Genomic DNA, 20,512 nt, shown 5'->3' with positions numbered 1-20,512 from the left:
TATCATTATCAATTATTCAACAAGATATTTGAACTTTGATTTTTGGTCTAATAGGTATCTAAATTTGAAAGATGTCTAATACATTTTTGTACTTCAAATTTTGTTTAAAGTTTAATAGATTAGTTATTGGAGATGAATTGAAACATAAGTGTATTAACATATAGTCGAGTTATATTCGTTTTGACATATAAAACGATTAAAAAAAGAGTTGGAAGAGAGTTTTATTAAAAAAAAAGGGGGTGTAGTAGACAAAGTATAATTTTAATATGTATTTTTTTATAGTATAATTGGTGGTTGGAGATCCGAACAACGGATTTGGTGATAATAAGTCTCTAATATGTGTTGTAATTTTATATGTAATTTAAATTAAAGGAAAAAAAAGTGAAAAATGGTAAAAAGAAAAGTTGGTAGTGGGTGATGAATGATATTTCCATTTATAATGGGGAAAAATAAAAAGGGATAAAGAGAGAGATATACATAATGAAATTAATGAGAGGGTCATATAGAGAAAAGATGAAAGAAGGAAATGCATGATGCATGGTGATTGTTCATTCATGCATGGGGTAATGGGAAGGAGATGGGTAATTTAGGAATTATGAAAAGTTTGGTTTGGATGACTGGGTTTGGTGTCCCTGAAATATGTTGAGAGGAAGGGGGAAGGGGTCGTACGAAAAGATTCATCTCATCGGTCATTTCTTCTGGGATGCTGTGAAAGGCAAAGCCAAACCCACTCCACCGCAATCCGACGATCTCAACGGCGGCCTAACCAACGTACACACTCCTAATCCTTCTCTCTCTATCTACACTAATTACCAATCCATCATCGCCCTTCACATATATATATTTTTTTCTTTTTTTGATAATAGAGGAAAGTGAGACTTTGCCTCGCTCTCTCTCTCTCTCTCTCTCTAACTTTTGTTAATTCGCACAGAGGGTTTCTCGTTTTCATTTCGATCCTCTTCAATTTCGTTTCTGCTCTCTTACTTCTGCCACTCCACGATCTCCTGCTGGGTTTCCTCGTTTACCAATGGAAATGTATTGATAAGCCCCCCCTCCCCCCTCAGGTAACGGGCAACCACTTCTTTGACCGCTTTTTCTTTTCTTTATTTCTTTCGACCCCGACGGATATCTCGATCATACGATTCATTTGATTTTTCAGAATAAGATTGCAAAAACAACGATCTTGTTGCATAAACCTATCTCTCATCATGGCGGTTGCTGAGAATGTTGGACCCAAAATCGGCTCTCCAAGTCAAAGTTTGGAAAACACTATGGTTTCCTCCGATTCTAATGACCCCAAGGATGTTGAAAATCAGAAGCCTAAGAACGATTCTACGCTTCCGATGAATGCAGAACCCGACTTTCATCCCAACGCCAATGATCAGAATATGCAAAAGAAGGTACATCTTCAGGAGAGAGCTGCTGCTGCGACTTCTTTTTCACTTCCTTCGCCCAATTTCAAGGCCCAAATGGGTCAGATGCAGAACGGGTTTGAAACTAATGGCCAGTCGTTGATGGTGAAGTCTGCTTCTGGTTATGGGATGAATCAGAGGCCTAATGGAGTCATAAATGGAGCCGATGGAGGGGACACCTTTAAGAGAGATATGAGGGATCTGGAGGAGTTACTGTCCAAATTGAATCCCATGGCTGAGGAATTTGTCCCTCCTTCACTAGCCAAGAACTTTTCTGGTTACTTCGGGGGTGCTGGCCTTGGGTATACTAGCGACTTTCTATTGCAAGCTAATTCTGTCAACAACGAAGGGAATAATAGTCGAAGGGTATGTGGGGATGTTTTTTCTGTTGAAAGATGTGGAAACCTTATTTACATTTGTTATTAATCTTTGAATGATGTGCACTTTGTTTGATTTCTGGAGAACCAATTCCCTCAGACTTAACATGCCTGATGGTTTTGTAGGGTGGAAGTATTGGAATTTATATATTTTTAGGTCTTCTTTTTTAAGTGCTGTGAACCTGCTATAAGAGTATTACTTGATTGCACATTTTAGTGCTAGTGGACATTTGAGAAATCTGTTCTATTTCTTTTGTTCACATTGCATAATTATCATATTGATTTGTATTCCTTTTCTCTCTTTATTCGTTTTGCTTAGAAGAAGAATGGTTTTAGTCAAGGGAGACGGAGGATGAATAATAAGATGAATGCAGTGAAGCGGGATGAGATGACCCGTAGGACAGTGTATGTATCAGACATCGATCAGCAGGTAAGAGGCCTCCACCCCAAACGCACCTGCTTATGTGCCTTGCCTTGTCCTTTTTTTACATATTCATTTTTGTATCATGGAAATGGATTGTAGGTGACTGAAGAGCTACTTGCTACTGTCTTTGCTAGCTGTGGAGAGGTGACTGATTATTCTCTCTTTGTTTTTTTGTTCTTTTTTTTCCCCATTTGATATGATTTTTGGCATCTTACTGCTAGCTTAATGCTGTCTTCTTCAATAGGTTGTTGACTGTCGTATCTGTGGTGATCCCAACTCCATTCTTCATTTTGCCTTCATCGAGTTCACTGATGAAGGTACAATCCCAAGTTCAGTATATTCATAGATGCATTTCTTACTTGCTATCATATTTAATTTACTTCATGCTAGCAGAGGGTGCAAGGGCTTCCTTGAATCTTTCAGGGACCGTGCTTGGTTTCTATCCAGTCAGAGTGCTGCCCTCAAAAACTGCAATAGCTCCGGTCAATCCTGACTTCTTACCCAGGGTAATTGACTGCCCTCAATGGCATTCATGTATTTTTACTACATTCTAATTTGTTGTTAGCTAAGAAGTACAGACACTTTAGTTTGGTTAGCGTGTCCGTATCCGACATGTATCGGACACTTGGACACTCCAACACTTATTAGATACGTATCATACACTTGTTAATAGAACAAATTCGTTAGACATGCATGGAACACTTGTTGAATAGACTAAAAAGACACATATATGGCAATATTAATAAATTTTGAGTGTGAAATACATAAAACTAAGTTTTTTAAACATATGAATGCATCAACCCATTTACTTTGGAATTTTCTTTTGGTATAAAAATGGTATATATTTTTTAAAATATATATTTAAATTTGAGTAAACGTGTCCTTGCCGTGTCGTATCCTAGATTCTTAAAAAATGACGTATCGTCGTGTCCATGTCATGTCGTATTTGTGTCTTGTATCTATATTTGTGCTTCTTAGGTTGTTAGCGATGCTATCAACTCATTTTAATTTATTCTACTTCTCTTGAAATTGACTTTCTTGTGTTTTGTTGTTTCTAGTCGGACGATGAACGTGAGATGTGCTCAAGAACTATCTATTGTACAAATATTGACAAGAAGGTAGGTTTGGAAGTGAGAAATCTCTGAATGTATTTGCGAACTGTGTTTTTGGAAGAGGAAAGATGAAAGAATTTCAATATTGTAGATTGCTATATTGATTGTTTCATGTCCTGCAGGTTACTCAAGCAGAGGTCAAGCTGTTCTTTGAATCACTATGTGGAGAGGTTTGCACTTTCTCCTATAACAGATATCGTATTTCTTCAGACTTTTATTAGATTCTCCTTACAGTGCTTTTATTTATATTCTCTAGTTGACTTAATCCATGTTATCTGTTAGGTTCAGCGCCTTAGGTTACTTGGAGATTATCATCATTCCACTCGTATAGCATTTGTTGAGTTTACAATGGTAATCTTATGTTCTCTTCCGTTGATTTTGTTGCTTTCTTTGTAACTTTTCTCGTGCCATGGGTATACCCCTCTCTCTCTCTCTCTCTTTTGTGTGTGTGTGTGTGTGGTTCTTCTACTCTTACCATTCTCCCTCACCAGTCCATCTTTGCGTTGGTGGGGTATGGAATGCATCTACAGTACCTACTGTACTTATCATATCTATTGGTAGACCTAATAATGGATGTGGTTTTCCTTATGAACCAGTCTGTTGTGGTTCTTCTATTTACCACTCACCAATACATCTTTGTTTTTGTCGTGTAAAGAATATGTTTAGAGTACCTGCTTCTCTTATTTTTTCTATCGGTAAACTTAAATGATGGACAACACTTGATTGATGTCTTTAAGGTTCACTTCACTGCTGTCGAGCAATGTAAAATATTGTTGCAACTTGCAATGCATGTTTCATCTGTTAAAATCATCTAAGATATGATCCTTTTCATTTGAGTGACTTCAGTGTTTCATGTTTGTGTGAATAACAAAGCATTAGCTATGCCCTAAAAGTCTATTTGGAGAACAGTGGTGTTTTACCCATGTAGGTGCACGAATCTTTATGGTTTACTCGTGCAGTCACGTGAACGTTATTGTATTTTTGGCTGTAAACCTCTCCACAGCTTGCATGAAAGTGTGCATTTGTTTTTAATTTGCAGGCTGAGAGTGCAATTGCTGCACTTAATTGCAGTGGAGTGGTGTTGGGTTCCCTGCCAATAAGGTTATTGTAGCTCATTCTCGTTTCCCTTTCTGGAATTGGATATTTTGAAACACGTGTTGTGTTTTTTGTTCTGAAAGGTATAACAATTCTGATTCTTATGGGTTCATTTTCAGGGTGAGCCCATCAAAGACCCCAGTTCGTCCTCGCTCTCCTCGTGCCCAGCTGAACTGAATGCGGCCCTGCATCCGTCCCATGTTGGTCTGGTGCTCGATAGATATATTTATATATATTGCATATATATATATTATGGTTATAGAGATATGTTCAGAAGGGGTTGTGGGCTTTGGTGATGCATGGATCCTCTGCAGTGGAGTCGGTACCTTTTTGTACCTTGAACTAGGTGTTGGTGAATGAGATATTTGTTTAGTTTTTTATAGAGTGGATGGCATTTTGAGGCTCTTAGTCGTTTATCTCTGATGATGTTATGGTGGATGCACCGGTGGATTCTGTAGGGTTGGTCCCTGGGTACACTTGGATCTTTCTTTCAATGTTTCTAACTGGAAACTCTTAATCAACTCTCCGCTCTTTAGTCTTTTTCTCGAGTCTATTGTCACCTGCAATCTGGATGCTCTGTTTATTTTGTTCATTCTTCTGCTGCTGCATAGATAGTATATAGAATGTGACCTTTACTCGAACTAGATTTCTGTACAACTGTCTTTGAGTTCCAAATAGCTAGAGGTAAAATAACCCACTCATGCGAATAGATTTTGATAGTCAGCCTGCCCGTTTTGAAAGTTTCCATTATTTTTTTCCCTTTCAAACGGCTGAAATCATTTGGTGTTTTGGAGTATGTGGAGATGTGTGTTGATATTAAAAACTTGATCTTTGTTTTTAGTTGAATGCTTGGTCAAAGGAATATATAGTTGAAATCGTTTTTATCTTCGTTGAAGTTAAGAAAATGAAGAGTTTGGTCAATGTCGGCAGGTTATGCATTATTTCAGGCAAGTCTCTTTGGCTCTACGGAACTCTACGTTACTACCACAAGACTAATCCTTTCATAATTTATTGAGGCTCTTTGGTTGGTTTCTTCTTATCCATTACTAATTATGCCTTAAATCCATCTTTTGTTTGTGAGACTATAGTTGTAATTATCAATGTTTTTGTTTTATTCTCAACTCAACCAAAACAATCCATTTAATAAGTTTGGGAAATCACAAAATAGAAGAAACTAAACTCTGATTCTCGAATATGTTTGGAAGACGAATAAACAGAGTCAGAATTTGAGTTTGATGAAGGTTTTTTGAGGGAGAAAAACAGGAACAATGAGTCTCTAGGAATAAAGAATAAAGAAGGAATAAAGAGAACCCATCAGAGAGGGGAGAAGACAAAAGCAAAAAAGACAAAAAGGGATGTGGGGCAAGTTTAGAAGCTCCTAGTGAGCAGGGAGGGTAACGAGGAAAAAGGTTGGGTTATATTATTAGAAGTCCTTATTTTCTGTTGTTGAGCGATTTGGCAATTTTCTCAAATTCTTTGTATTATTCACTTTTTTGAGGTCTTGGCTAGAAAGAAATACCACATTTCCCAATTCACACTCTTTCAGGATAAGAATGAAATATAATGTGTTCTATTCGTTTTACAATTTTTTCGCGTAATGAGTGATTGTCTTTTTATCGAAGTGAACTTCGCTCAATTGACATAAAATATGTTTTAACAACAAAGATGTTTGTGTTCTCTCATCTTTATATTGTACTTCAAAAAAACGTATTTGTCCTTTCCTTCCTTTCTCTTTTAATATGGCACATATCTATTTAATCTCAAATGTGACTTAGCCACCTTCTGTGAGGAACTTTTGGATAAGGAATAGTGGAGGCAAAATCATCCATCTTGTGATGTGGAAGTCAATTACTCAATCTCAAGTTGATGGTGGATAAAAAAACAAAGACAACTAAAAAACCAAATTCCAATATTAGGAACATTAAGGGAGTATTTGATAAATGGATATAAATTGTTAGGTTGGGTGGGTATTTAATATCCATGTTTGTTAAACTAATAAAGAAAAATTGTGAGTTATTAAAACCACATTTTTTACCCACTTAAAACTAACCCTAAAAACGAGTGATATTTTTCATTTTTTTTTCTCTCTTCTCTCATCTTTGTCGTTTGGATTCTCTCCCAGATCTGTTTTTTTTTTTTTTTTATCATCCCCAGGAATCTTCTGGTGTTTTTTTACGTCATTTTTCCTTCTCTCTTCTTCTGATGCCCCGCTGTTCGGTTTCTTCCATCATCTTCTCTCTTCTCTCACGGTTTGGTTTCTTCCCTCGTCTTATCTCTTCGCGTCCCTTTTCTTCTTCCATTTTCTTTCCACGGCTGTTTTTTCGGATTTTTGTTCTATTTTTTGATTTCTTTCCTCATGTTTTTATATTTATCTTGTACTTTGTTTACATCTATTTTTTCTTTATACATCCTAATATGATTTTCATTTCAAATTTGGTAGCTAATTTAATAGATTTTTTGTGTTATATTACATAAATATTTTTTTCCGATTCATTTAAATTTGTTTTCAGCTTACTTTTTAGTTTTACAAAAATTTGATATGATGATTTGGTTCATGAGGATGATCGGGTCACCCTTATTGACCTCCTTGTCACATATATTTAAAAGACAGATTGCTTCCTTACAGACCAAATATATATTGAACACGCACGGAAGAGGTACTGCCTCTGTCTACTAGGAAGAAACATGTAGACTGACCTCTGATATTTGAACCAGTACCCCTATATTTTGTTTATAGTTCTCTTGGATAACAGCAAATGGACAATGGACTATCATGTCGAAAAGAATGATAACTTGTGCATACGTCATGACATGTAATTTTTGTGTTTGTATTATGACACAGATATTATAAGTATCGAAAAGAATATATATTTTGTGAATTTTTTTTGGAAACGGCCACATGTTCGGTCGGTTCATATTATTTTTGTGATCTTATGAAAAATGTTACTGTACTACATCACATTCTCACCATCATAATCAAATGAAAGGTAATTATCCTATGTACAATTTCAATTCCAAATATACTATCCATATTATATAAAAATAAACTATATGATATGTGAAATAATAATGTTAGCAAGATTCAATATATATATATATACAATATACAATATACCAATTAATTGAGCAACAATATTAAATGTATTTTATTGGCATGTTTGAATTAGAATTATTACAGTTTTTTAAAATAATATATGAAAAATAATCTATTATGTTCTACAAATTGAGAAAAAAAATTTGAGATTGTCCCGTCTATGTCATAAATGATTTAAGAAAATACGTATATATTTGAAAATTGATCAACAATAGCAAAACATAAAACTAAAAAAAAAATGAAATAAAAAACAAACAGAAAAAAAAAAAAAAAAAAAAAAAAAAACTAATCTCATTCACAAAAAACTGCATCAGAACCCCCAACTCAACTCAACTCAATTCTGCACAACAAACACAGATAATAATTATTAACTCAACTCAACTCTGCAACAAACACAGACAATAATTACTAACTCAACTCAACTCTACAACAAACATAGATAATTTAACTCTCTAGATAATAATTACCAACTCAACTCAGCTCTTTACTTTTATCACACACCAAACACATCCTAAAAGCATTCCAACCACTATATATCCTAAATTGAGAACCCTCGAGATCAAAATGAGCATAAGGAGTTTGCACATAATTTTGAAAGACATTAGTTTCTTTCCAACCAAAGCTCCGAAAGAATGACCTTCACAATATTAACCCAAATTAAATATGGTTGTGAATTCCACTGAATGCTACAAAGAAGCTTAAATACATTTTCCTTAACTTTGCAAGTACACACGCTAAAATATATGTGGCTTCCTTGAAACATAAAGAGCACATTGATGGTAAAAGACACTCTAATGACGTCTTTTTCTTCAACATTTCAGCCAAATTGAGACTGCCATTGAGCATGATCCAAATAAGTATATTGGTTTTCCTTTAACTTTCCAAATTGATCCAAATTGAGACTTTTTGACTTCCAGATTGCTTTAAACGAGGCATTATCCATCATTGTTGAAGAAGAAATGTGGCAAGGTAATGATTTTACCTAAAACAATCCTAAAGGTTAAAGAGCCCAAAAACAAGCATCGTGACATAATCTTGGGAAGTTTAACCTTAAGAATAGAATCACAAAGCTAATGATCCCTCCAAAATAAAAGACTGAGTACCATTTCATTTCTAACTTTTAAAAGCGCAAGACTTTCTACCATTTTCCAAGCTTTGGAAATGCTAATCTATGGCCACCGGAGGCTACAAGCCCATTATTTTTTGTATGCCAAACAAATCCATTATAACCATGAATACCAATAATACCCTGTCTCCAAAGAGCATTAGGTTCTTTTATGAATCTCCAATCCCATTTGGCGAGAAGAGCTTGGCTCCTGAAATGAAAAGACCCAATACCGAGCCCACCATTAAATCTTTGCTTTCAACACCAAATCCCATCTAACCAAGTGATTTATCTTGCTGTCATCGTTTTCTTCCTAGAAAAAATTGTGCACCAACTATTCAATCTCCATACTAACGGAACAACGCATAAGAAGGAGTGGCATGTAATGGGTATAGATATTTGACTGAACCGAGCTGCACAAACCCAAACGACCTCCCCATGAAAGGGTAAATCTTTTCCACCGTTCAATTTTCTTATGAAATTTGTCACTTTATCTAGTGGGCCAGCGGTAAGCCACAATAAAGAAAAAGGCTTTAAGTTACCATGTAAAAAGTACGCAAGTAATGTTATATTTGATAGTTTTATGAGTGATTGTATGCAAAAATAAGTCAGGTATGTCTTACCCATGATTAGTGAAATAGTGTATGCTATCTATAAACAGAGTCCATTTTTTAGTTATTCTTGTGTTCATATTATTTGAAAATTTTGCAAAATGACCCAAATCTCAAAAGCTATCCTATGAATGACCTCTTCCTAAAAACTTATTTGTCCATGTGAAATATCAATTTTACCTCCAATTAAAAAAATTCTTCAGACCGCTTTACGAATGCATGTCGAAGGATCCATCACCCCACTTTTTCACTTACATCTCTCACAGTGCGATTTTGGCTCTCAAGTTTCTCTCGTTTTCTCTTGTCGTTTCTCATCTTCATCTAAGCGTTTGACCACCTTCTCGCCAGTCGTTTGTACATATTTTCCATCGTCATCGATCTCTGAAAGATATATGACTCTTCTCCTTGAATACATGTTGATATTCGTTTAGGGTTCTCACTGGTCATTTAGGGTTCACGTCTATCTTTTGTTAAACAATCTCTCAACTTTTGCTAAATGATTATGTATTCGTTCTTAATCGATCGTTTAGATAATCTTAGATGAGCATTTAGTATTCTTTAAACGATCGTTTAGATAAAGATGTGTGATCGTTTAGTTTTGTTTATGCAATCATTTAGTTCTTTATAATGTGACCATTTAGTTGTTTATAACGTGATCTTTTAGGTATTTGTAATGCGATCGTTTTGTTATTTGCCACACAATCGTCTAGTTGTTTGTTATTTGATTGTTTAGTTTTCTGTTACGCGATCGTTTAATTATTTGTTATGCGATCGTTTAGTTTTTATTATGTGGTTGTTTTGTTTTTTTATTCGATATTTAGTTTTTTTATGTGATTGTTTAGTTTTTGTACTAATGTATACGTTTGTTGTTACAAGTTGTTGAGATGGTCGTCCCTGTTGAGAAATATTTCGCTACTACAGTTTCTTGCCAAGTCCACAAAACTATGCCAATTATTAAGAATAAGTTGACTGAAGAACAAATGACAAATGGCAATGTTTAGGACAATGGCCTTTGATCCATTGTTGGACGTAGATCTTGTATTTTAATGGGTAACTTTTTTACCATTTTTTATTGAGGGATGTAACTGATGCGAACCCAGGCGTTATATCATTAACATACTGGGGAAGAAGGCAACAATCACCCAAGATGATTTTAATTTAATAACTGGATTTTGGTCGAAATAGTAGAAAAAGAAACAAGCAATGAGAGGCTGTTACAACTCATTCTTGGACCAAAGGACCCAAATGACAAGGATGTGAAGAATGTGTTCGAGAAATTTACATTTTCAGTCATAGATAAGTCTTGAGTAAGAGGTCATTCATTAAAAAAAAAAAAAAATATTGTGGATCATTTCGTGAAATTTTCCATGTTATTTGTAGAAAGCTGTTTGAAATGTGTCCGAGATGTGATAGCAAGCCTTTAGATAACAGAGTCCAAAGTAGCTGGGAAGAGTCAAAATTGCTTGCATTTGAGATGCAACCGCAACCTGTAAAAATAGAAAGTTCCAAATCTTTTGGGATTTGCAGATTCTTCACAAATTCAAAACAGCCTCTGGTGATTGCTTTTCCTTTTTCCTCTCCCCCACAATCAAAACAACCTTTCGATTTTTGTTTTTTGTTTTTTGTTTTTTTTTTTTTTGGTTTTTTGTCTAATAGAAGTTTGGTGAAGTAACCAGTGCAAACAAACAGATGGGGGGAAGAAAATCTATTTTTGGTTTTTGATTTGGGGTCAAACTCTCCCACTTTTAGTTGGAATTCTGAATGTTTTTTTGGCTTTGTACTTCCTCTGGCGATTGCCGTTCTCTTTTTTTTTCCCCCGTTTAAACTTGCAGAAAACTGAAATTGGAGGCTTTTTTTCCCCTTTTTTTTAACAATTGCATAAAATTGAAAATGAAGGTGGTTGTTTTTTTTTTTCTAATTTGATTGAGAGTTAGAACTTCGAAACTTATGGGTTTCTTCTGTTAGGCCTAGATTTAGGGCTCATAATGTTTTATGATTGCTTTGTGATTGTTTTTCGTAATATTTATTCATCTGATTCTGGCAATGGTCATCACATAAAACAGGTACAAGAAGTTTTTTATATGGAAGCGGCTGAATGATTTTAGTTATCTAGTTTCATTAATAGTTTCTTTGGAAGTGATTTTTTTTTTAACTTCATCAAGCAGGCTGGAATTGTTGAACCAAAGATTCAGATGAATTGATTTCTTTGACATATAGTTTTTATTTGCTTCATTTGTCTTATTTAAACGTTTGCATATTCTTATATACAAAATGGTAGATTGATTTCTTGTTTTCAAGAGAAAAATGGAGATTGTGGGGTTGGGAAAGAGGGGTTGATGGATAGTGGATTTCCTTTATTTCTTTGGATCAAAAGTGCACTCTTGAAGGCAAAAGAGAGGATGAATATCTCGATTTGTTAATGTTGGGTTGTATGTCCTAAAACTCGTGATTTGTAAATATTAAACATATTATGTTTTACAATAAAGTTGTTATTAAAGTTATTCAGTAAAGATGTTATTGAATATGTGAATTGCCCCTTTTTAACCTTAAATCTAATAAATTAAGAACCTCTGGCTATAGCATGAATATTTTAACTATATTTGGAGACATAAAAGTGGATCAAATTCGAATCGAATATATAGCTAAAACGATCTGGTCTATAGTATAGGGATAAGGTTGAGTACCTTAACTTGGGAGCACTATAGATGTAGTCCATTTTGTATTTGATACAAACGATGTGATCCTAAATCGTTCATGTGGAGACATGTGAGTGGGATATCATATGCAATGAATTTGCATAATACAAGACCATACTGGAACACGAAATAGTCACTTTTACTTTATAACGCCATTAATTGTCAAGACTAACTATTTCAATTCGGTGACCTAGACAACTTAACTTAATCCTAAGCTAACTATGAACTCTTTTTATTCGGGATTATCCCTTAATTTGCATGCGTGAGACATAGTCCTACAAGATAGAATTCGCTCCTACTAAATTCTAGGGATAGTAGATATGTTATTCTCTTACATGCTAATTCCAAGTCTTGAACAAGGGGCCCGTCCTCTCATTGACTCGAGAGGAACTTGGTTTGGTGGTTGGACCACAAACCAATTATTCAATAGAGGATCAGTGAGATTTAAGGAGCAAGATGTAATTACAAGAGTAAAACAGTAATTTTGACAACCTGTGAAAGATTGACTTACTAATAATGATTAAATCAAGTGGACAGAAATATATCAACAGCGAGGAGAGTACATCTACTGGGCTTTAGTAGAGTGTCCCGATAGTTAACAAATATTGGTTAATTAGGTTAAAGGGTTTGGCAGGTTAATCTCAAATCATTGGAGCTCATGATCTGTAAGTCCATTAGGTTCCCTGCTAACTCATATCGGACTAAAACTTAGAACGGTATAATGAGAATTTAAAACGTTCAAATTCGGTTTAGGGAATAAACTTTAAATTATATGCGATATAATTGATGTAATCGTTTATAGTTTAATTATCGAATCAAACAAATTGGAGAGTTAGAAATATTTAAATATGATTTAAATATTATATACATGAATAGGGATTTATGATTAGATTGGTGTTTTAATAATTTAATATTTGATATTAAATTATTTTTAATTAATTAAGTTGTTTAATTATTTATTTAATATTAATTATTAAAATTGATTTTATTTAAAAATTGATTTTAATAAATTTTATTTAAAATTAATTGTTTGAATTACTTTTATTTAAAATCAAAATTCATTTTGAATTGAATTTTTGAAATTCAAATTAAAAACAAAAATCAAGTTAGTGGAAAAATCCAAATTTTCCCACTAACTCTAAACACCTCAAAATCTCGCTTTGCATGCTTGATTTAGGTATCACTTGGTAATGTAATTTTGATTGCATGAAATCTTCTTTAAATAGAAAAAAGAGAGTATTGTTTTCTCAAAAGTTCAACACACATAAACTCTTCCAAGTTTTAAATTTCCTTCAATCTCACCAGAAATTGGAGCCTACAATTTATTCTACGGTCAGAGAATAGCAGTGAAGACATTAATGGTGATTCACGAAGTGTTCGTGATCAGATTCATGTAAGGGATTGCATCAATTTGGTATTTCTACAAATTTTGTATCTCAAACCCTAATTTTCTAAGTGAACTTGCATGGTTGATCCTAAAATTAATGAAATTAGAGTGTTTAAGATCCTGATTGCTTCTACACGTACGTTGTATACTCTTACAGTTAAACCATTCAAGATTTTGATTTGATTGACCATTTTATTTGTTCCAAGTTTGATTATTTGATGTAAAACCATACTTCAGGAAGGTGGATTTATTGAAATGAAATGAAATGTATATTGGCTTGTGTGAATGAATTTTACTGATTCTAACATGTGTATACACATTTGGGCTTCAATTTTGGAATCTACTATGTGTAGTAATAGCAACCACGTTGCAAAATAAGCAGCACAGAAGTGCTACAAATCAAAGGAGCATCGGAAAGATAGAAACATAAAACTAAGGCCTCAAAAGGAACTAATGAGATCCTGATTGTTTCAAAAGCTCTCAGGCCACTCAGTTCATAGAGACGTTATCTCATTGTTGAGAAATTGCCATAGGAATGGGAATGGTGCATTAGTGGTGCCACAAAGAACAAAGTTATATAATCACTTCCAAAAAAATAATAATAATAAAGTTAAAGTGAGTTGTTTATCATTTCTAACAAAAGGCCACAATGGTCAATAAAGTAAAGTCTATTACAATTAAATTAATGGCATACATCTTGGGCACCATCAAATTGTTCTATAAAAAAGGTTACACAAAGCTTTCATATGCACAAAAAACCTGCACATTTGCCCTATATCTAAAACTGCAAATAGAGTAAAAGCCATTGATCGGGTCCTATTCCGGTGTCGTTTAATTCTCGAAAAGAGTCACAAATCAAAAAAAAATTCATGATACCAAACTACTCCTATCACTACAAAGACGTAGCAATAGTGGTTAGGGAAGCGCAATTTGTTTCGTTAAGCCAATTTACTAACTAAAGCGGTAAATGGGTGGAGGTTTGGTGTGGATGAGAATAAACGTGCAAGAAAGTAAAATAAAGTGGGTAAATATATCAAGGATTAGATATTCTAGCTCTTGAGAGTAAATGATTCCTATGTAATTTCCCGTCATCGGATTGTTTTTATTAACTCATGTTGATTATGCTTAACACAACACTTGTTTGACTAACCTCTAACTAGCATCTACAAAGGCGGACAACTAATTAAGACTAAATCTTACAAGTGACATGAATTAAACTAAAACTTCTAATGAGGCCTTAATTAACTAAGTGCAATCAATTCAACCAAATTCGATAGCGATCGAGAAGAACCAATTAACACTTGCACTAAGTTCTAGGTTTCTATTGTGAAGTTAATTAATTGGATAGCCAATTTGATTAACTTAGTTCCTTGAATTAAATCAAATCAAACAATTTACGATCAAAGACTAGACTTAAAAATCATAGCATGTAAGACTCAATTTTTGCTACTCAATGACTTATGTTTGTTCATACTATTTAATGAAATCTGAAAATTGAGGGTCACACTTACAAGAGTTATTAAAAGCTAGTAAATTCTTGACCGAAAACGGTAACTAAATAACTAATAGAATAAAGAGTTATTCTGGAGTTAGTATTTAGTCAAGAATGTCTTACTTCAGTGAATGAGTATTTGACTGTCCCTCGGTAGCATCTATTCTTACTCACTCAAGTATCATTGCGAATAAATAAAGAAATCTGGGTACTTTATTACTTTTGCTAAAATTGAATTTAGATGTAATTTTCTCATAGAATTTGTTTATATTTCAGCATGTCGAACTCGATAATTCAATTTTTAGCTTCCAGTAAATTCAATGGCGAGTGTTACTCGAACTGGAAATCAAACATAAATATGATACTACTTGTTGATGACCTGGGGTTCGTATTAACGGAGGAATGTCCTCCTCTTCCCAGTTCAAATGCAAACCGAAATGTTCGGGATGCCTATGACAGATGGTAGGGGCGTTCAAAAAATCCGATGACCCGAAAAAATCGATTAACCCAACCCAACCCGTGCAGTTTGGGTTGGGTTATAAACTCATTTGGGTTGGGTTGGGTTCAAATAAATGAAAATTTTATGGATTTGGTTGGTTTATGGATTCACCTAATATAACCCAAACCAACCCGAATTTATTATTGACTTTAAAATATATTTTTTTTTTATGATTTATAACCTAATTATTTATACATATATTGATTTTAATTTTATTTAATTCCAATATTTTTTTAATAATTTATTTTTCAACAACTCTTAAAATAGTTTCTTTGCATTTTAGAAAGAAATTTTTTACCATATAAATTGAAATTGAGTTGTTAATCTTAATTCAATATATGAAAATAATTAAATTAGATTTTTACATATTTATCTTTTGCTTCTTTTAGAACAAAGTTTTAAGTAAATGACCCGATTAACCCGAACCAACCCAACCCAAATATTTCATGGTTGGGTTGGATTGGGTTCATTTTTTAATAAGGGTTATTTGGGTTGAAGAAATTTAAAACTCGAACAATTGGGTTGGGTCTAAAAAGTCTTTCAACTCAACCCATGAACACCTCTAACATATGGGTCAGGGCTAATGAAAAGGTCTGAGCCTACATTTTAGCAAGCATATTTGATGTGCTTACTAAAAAGCATGAAACCATGGTCACCGCTCGGGAGATCATGGATTCGTTACAAGGGATGTTTAGACAGTCGTCCTCATCAGTACGACATGATACTATAAAATACGTTTATAATTCCCGCATGAAAGAAGTGTTGGGGTTGATGCCCTAAAGTCTCGTGTCCTGTAGTTTGTAAACAGTTTGTACGAACGTGTGTGTTGTATAATATATGATATTTTACTTCACTTCTTGTTTTTGCTCAGTTGTTTGTTTTATTTGCTTTACCACAAACCAATAAACATAAAATCCCTGGTTATCAGTATGTAACTTAAGCATGTATGTGGTGACATACAAGTGGATCGTATCTTGAGTGATAACCAAAATGGTCTGTAGTATATGGATATAGGAGGGAAACCTTATCCTGGTAACGCTATGGATGCGGCCCGCTTTATGGAATGATCACAAGTGTTGTAACTTGTCATAGATGGTCTGATCCTGAGTTATGTTCAGTTACCTCAGTCCTTTTAAGGGTATGCAGTGCAGACTGCTATATATATTTTGAACATGGTTCCCTCAAAAAGTGTTTCAGAAACACCTTACGAGTTGTAAAGAGGACGTAAAGGTAATTTATGTCATTCAGAATCTGGGGATATCTGATACATGTGTTGATGCAAAATCCTAAGAAATTAGAACGATGTTAAAAAAAATATGCTTATTTGTAGGATACCATAAAGAAACAAAAGGTGGTCTATTTTATGATCATTAAGAAGACAAAATACTTGTATCAACAAATGCTACATTCTTAGAAGAATATCACATTAGAAAGCATCAACCTCGCAGTAAACTGGTATTAAATGAGATATCTAGAGAGTCTATAGATAAATCAACAAAAGTTGTTGATCAAACTAGTTCTTCAACAAAAGTTGTTAATGAAATTGGTCCATCACATTCTTCTCATGAATTGAGAATGCCTTGACGTAGTGGGATGGTTGTTCAACAGCCTGACCGATATATGGGTTTAACAGAAACTCAAGCCATCATACCTGATGATGGCTTAGAGGATCCATTGACTTTTATACAAGCAATGGAAAATATAGGTAGAGATCAATGGATAAAAGCTATGGACCTTAACATGAAGTCTATTGTTCGTGGTTTCGTGATGTGTGCTAAAAGTGTATAATGAGTAGAAATGGAAGATAAGATCTATGTGAATGAAGATGAATGGTGAATGGCTTCTCTAGGTGAGAAGAATGGATGATGCATGCGTACAAGCTTTACCTGAGATAGATCCAAGTATAAATCTCATTCAGATTCCTGGTAAGTCTAGGGATTTAGGTCAGACTAATGCAAGTCTTGCGTTGCATTGATGTAGAGGGGTTCTAAATAAATGTTGAAAAAGTTTCACTACTTTAACGACATGCGTACAAGAAGAAAACAAGTTCAAGTGAAATATAAAATTCAATGAAGGAACGGTGCTAAATGATAAGTGAATGCGTTGATCCAAGTAAGATGGACAAGAAAGAGGGGGTAAGAATGAAGATGAAGGATACGTGTTTACAATCAGGTGTATGTCAATGCGTTGGGTTTCTGTCTATCTAATCATTTAATATTTCTCAATGCAAATGCCACATGTTCCTATCTTTAGGGTGCATACGTTGGATACAGAAAACAGTGAACCACAAGTATCTTTTTCTCTAAAACTACTATGCATTATGACTTAATGCGTTTCTAGCTATCCTATTCTCTCGAATAGTTTAGCTGAGATAACTTCAACCAAATGATCTAAATGATTAACGCTTTTAGAATTTTAGCAGGCACAAAGTCACAAATGCATTTAACACGGTAGATTGTAAGTAGTGGCAAGTGAATGGATTAAATGCACGATTTTATAATGATTGAAATTATCTTTACAATAACACACTTAATTGCATGAATGATGAATGGAAATAAAGTAAAAAGAAAAAAGTCAAGCCGCAGAGTTCAATTTCTTGTTCTCTTTAGCTTGATCTTAATGTGTGTACATCCAATTTGTTAAATAAATGAAGAAAAGTTCTCTCTCGAGCTTGGTTCTTTTCAATTCTCCTTGATGAACAATAGTGATGGTTCTTTTCCTCCTGTGATCTTCTTGTAGCAGCAACACTACTCTATTCTAAGCTCTTTCTATGTTATACTTGAAGGAGTAATATAACATGCAACGAAAGAATTCAGAATCAATAAGCACTTAAACTAAACTTAATTTGAGTTTTAAACATGCTACTCATGAGTTTTTCATAAGAGGGTTTGAATAAGACATTACCTTTGTAGTTCTCTTCACGATTTCAGTAGAATCTTCACAAGTTTGAGCTGGATTCTTCAGATAAACCATCAACAAGATCTTCTCCATTATACTTAAGAAGAAATATATGGTGGAAACACTATAAAGAAGCTAAATTGAAGATGAACTTGAGAGAGGGTGTTAGGGTTTTTAGTTTTGTAGCAACTTGGATAAAAATCTCAGAGATCTCCCTAAATTTCATGCATAAAGCTTCATTATATAGACTCACTTCATGCATTAGAGCATGCTGCATGTAGGGTAACTCCTACTTGGTATTGATTGAAGAACTCATGGTGGAATGTGGTGATAAAGCACCAGAGTGATGTAGTGGATTTTTCCAATTTTGGGAAAAATCCACTAACTTAAATCAATTTCAATGAAATTGATTTTTCTTTTTAAATAAAACTATTTGATTTAAAATTTAGTTTTATAAAATTTAATTCAAAATTACTTTAAATAAACTAATTTAATTAATTTAATATCTTTAATATTAAATTAATAAAAAATAAATTTTACCAATATGATTCAAATTCATATAATCAATATTTAAATCATAATTTAAATATTAATTGATTCTCCATTCTCATTTTAATTTCATCTAAATTAAACATTTTTAATTGCATCATATACAATTAATTGCAAACCCTAAAACTAAATTTGAACATTTCAAATTCATAACCCTAAATTCAAAATTCATCCAATTAATACTCAATTTGTTGTTCCAATTTATGAACTAGTAGAGGGACCTATTGAACCTACAGATCATGAGCTCCAACGATTTGTAATCAATTGGTTAAACTCTTTAAACCGAATGAATTACTTTTCGTTAACCATCAAGACACACCACTATAGCTCGATAGTTGCACTCTCCTCACTGTAGATGTGTTTCTGTCCATGTTAACCATAATTAGTAAGTCGATCATTCACAGGTCATTCGTATTTACAACTGTCTCAAAATTATCGTTTTAACCCTGTAAATACATCTTCACTGACCTTCTAATGAACAAATGATTCATAACACCACTTATGAATCATGTCCCTCCCTACCATGAGAGGGCGGAGCCTTGATTGTTCAATACCAGGATTCAACACTTAAGAGAACAACCTATCTGCTAATCCTAAAACGGGTAAGAGTGAATTTCATCTCGCAAGACTACATCCCCAATTATTTATCCAGTCTTATCCCTAAAATGGAAGGCTTATTGAGCAGTGTTGTTGGACTACTCTCAGCCATGCAAATCAAAGGACAATCCTGAATAAACAAGAGTTCATCGCTAGCTCAGGATTAAGATCGAGTTATCCTAGGTTACTTTATTGTGAAATAGTCAGTTTTAACAATAAACGGTCGTTATAAAGAAAAGTGACTATTTCATGGTTCAGTCTTTATGAAAACTCATTGCATAAATGTCCCCGCTCATATGTCTCTACGTGAATGATCTGTGGATCACATCATTTATATTACCTATACAAAATTGGTCGCATCCAATAGTGTTACTGGGATGAGATATCCAATTTCATCCATATACTTATAGACCATTTAGGCTATATATTATTAACTTGATCCTGTTTGTGTCACTTCATAGAGTTAAAGTATTTATACTATAGCCATCGATATGTTTATTGGATTTTCATAATAGAATGCAATATCAACAACTTTATCGAATAAGATACTCGATAATATTTATTGATAAATAGAGTGTTTAACACGAAATTTACGAACTGCGAATTCTAGAACATTCCCAATAATACTATGCTCTCTATGGTATATGCTGAATTTTTCGGTTGCAAGTTTTCTATTTATAGGCGTTTTCCCTCAGCAACTTGTGATATGACTGAAGGATCTCAATACGAGAGTTCCATGAGTAGGCTTAGATCGCTCCGATTTCACAGTGACCGAAACATAAACGATATACATTCTATACTAATAATTATGCATATTAAACTCATCAACAACATGCTCAGAATACAATAAAACATAGTAAAAGGGGTTCATACCAGAGGAAGACATTCTTCGTTTGTGTGAACCCACAGTAGTGGAAAACTCCACCGATCTACCAGCACCCGACGAGTCTCTCGACTGTTACTGCACGATACGAACGTACATGAACAAGGCTTCAGGGACAACACAACCACCAGGGAAACCCAGGTATCCTTAGCGTCAAAAACCCAAAGTGTGGGCTCTGGTGAGTTTGGTAGAGGACGAAGGAAAGGGTATCGTGTAGACGACAAGCGCGCACAAGAAGAACTCTGTTATCGTATAATAGAACTACACGACCATTTAGGAAA

At 34.0% G+C, this 20,512-nt stretch overlaps 1 protein-coding gene across 1 annotated transcript; it reads left to right on the top strand.

Annotated features, from left to right (window-relative positions):
* The first annotated feature begins 611 nt into the window (after window positions 1-611).
* Window positions 612-4,968, top strand: LOC120087985 (polyadenylate-binding protein-interacting protein 12). Its single transcript, XM_039045010.1, has 12 exons — window positions 612-771; window positions 932-1,064; window positions 1,160-1,778; window positions 2,109-2,219; window positions 2,313-2,357; window positions 2,458-2,530; window positions 2,607-2,719; window positions 3,272-3,331; window positions 3,448-3,495; window positions 3,608-3,676; window positions 4,365-4,426; window positions 4,540-4,968. The coding sequence occupies exons 3-12, from the start codon at window positions 1,209-1,211 to the stop codon at window positions 4,595-4,597; spliced, it is 1,209 nt and encodes a 402-aa protein (XP_038900938.1). The 5' UTR covers window positions 612-771; window positions 932-1,064; window positions 1,160-1,208; the 3' UTR covers window positions 4,598-4,968.
* Window positions 4,969-20,512: the final 15,544 nt, after the last annotated feature.

The sequence above is a fragment of the Benincasa hispida genome, chromosome 1 (assembly GCF_009727055.1).
Source record: "Benincasa hispida cultivar B227 chromosome 1, ASM972705v1, whole genome shotgun sequence".
In the NCBI taxonomy this organism is placed as follows: Eukaryota; Viridiplantae; Streptophyta; class Magnoliopsida; order Cucurbitales; family Cucurbitaceae; genus Benincasa; species Benincasa hispida.
This window is presented reverse-complemented; position numbering and strand designations above follow the sequence as displayed.

What these genes read in the sequence shown, in the direction of transcription:
- LOC120087985 (XM_039045010.1), top strand. Translation starts at nt 1,209, where the DNA reads ATGGCGGTTGCTGAGAATGTTGGACCCAAAATCGGCTCTCCAAGTCAA. An exon ending in AAGGGAATAATAGTCGAAGG is followed by an intron (nt 1,779 to 2,108) that starts GTATGTGGGGAT and finishes CGTTTTGCTTAG; the next exon opens with AAGAAGAATGGTTTTAGTCA. An exon ending in GTACAAATATTGACAAGAAG is followed by an intron (nt 3,332 to 3,447) that starts GTAGGTTTGGAA and finishes CATGTCCTGCAG; the next exon opens with GTTACTCAAGCAGAGGTCAA.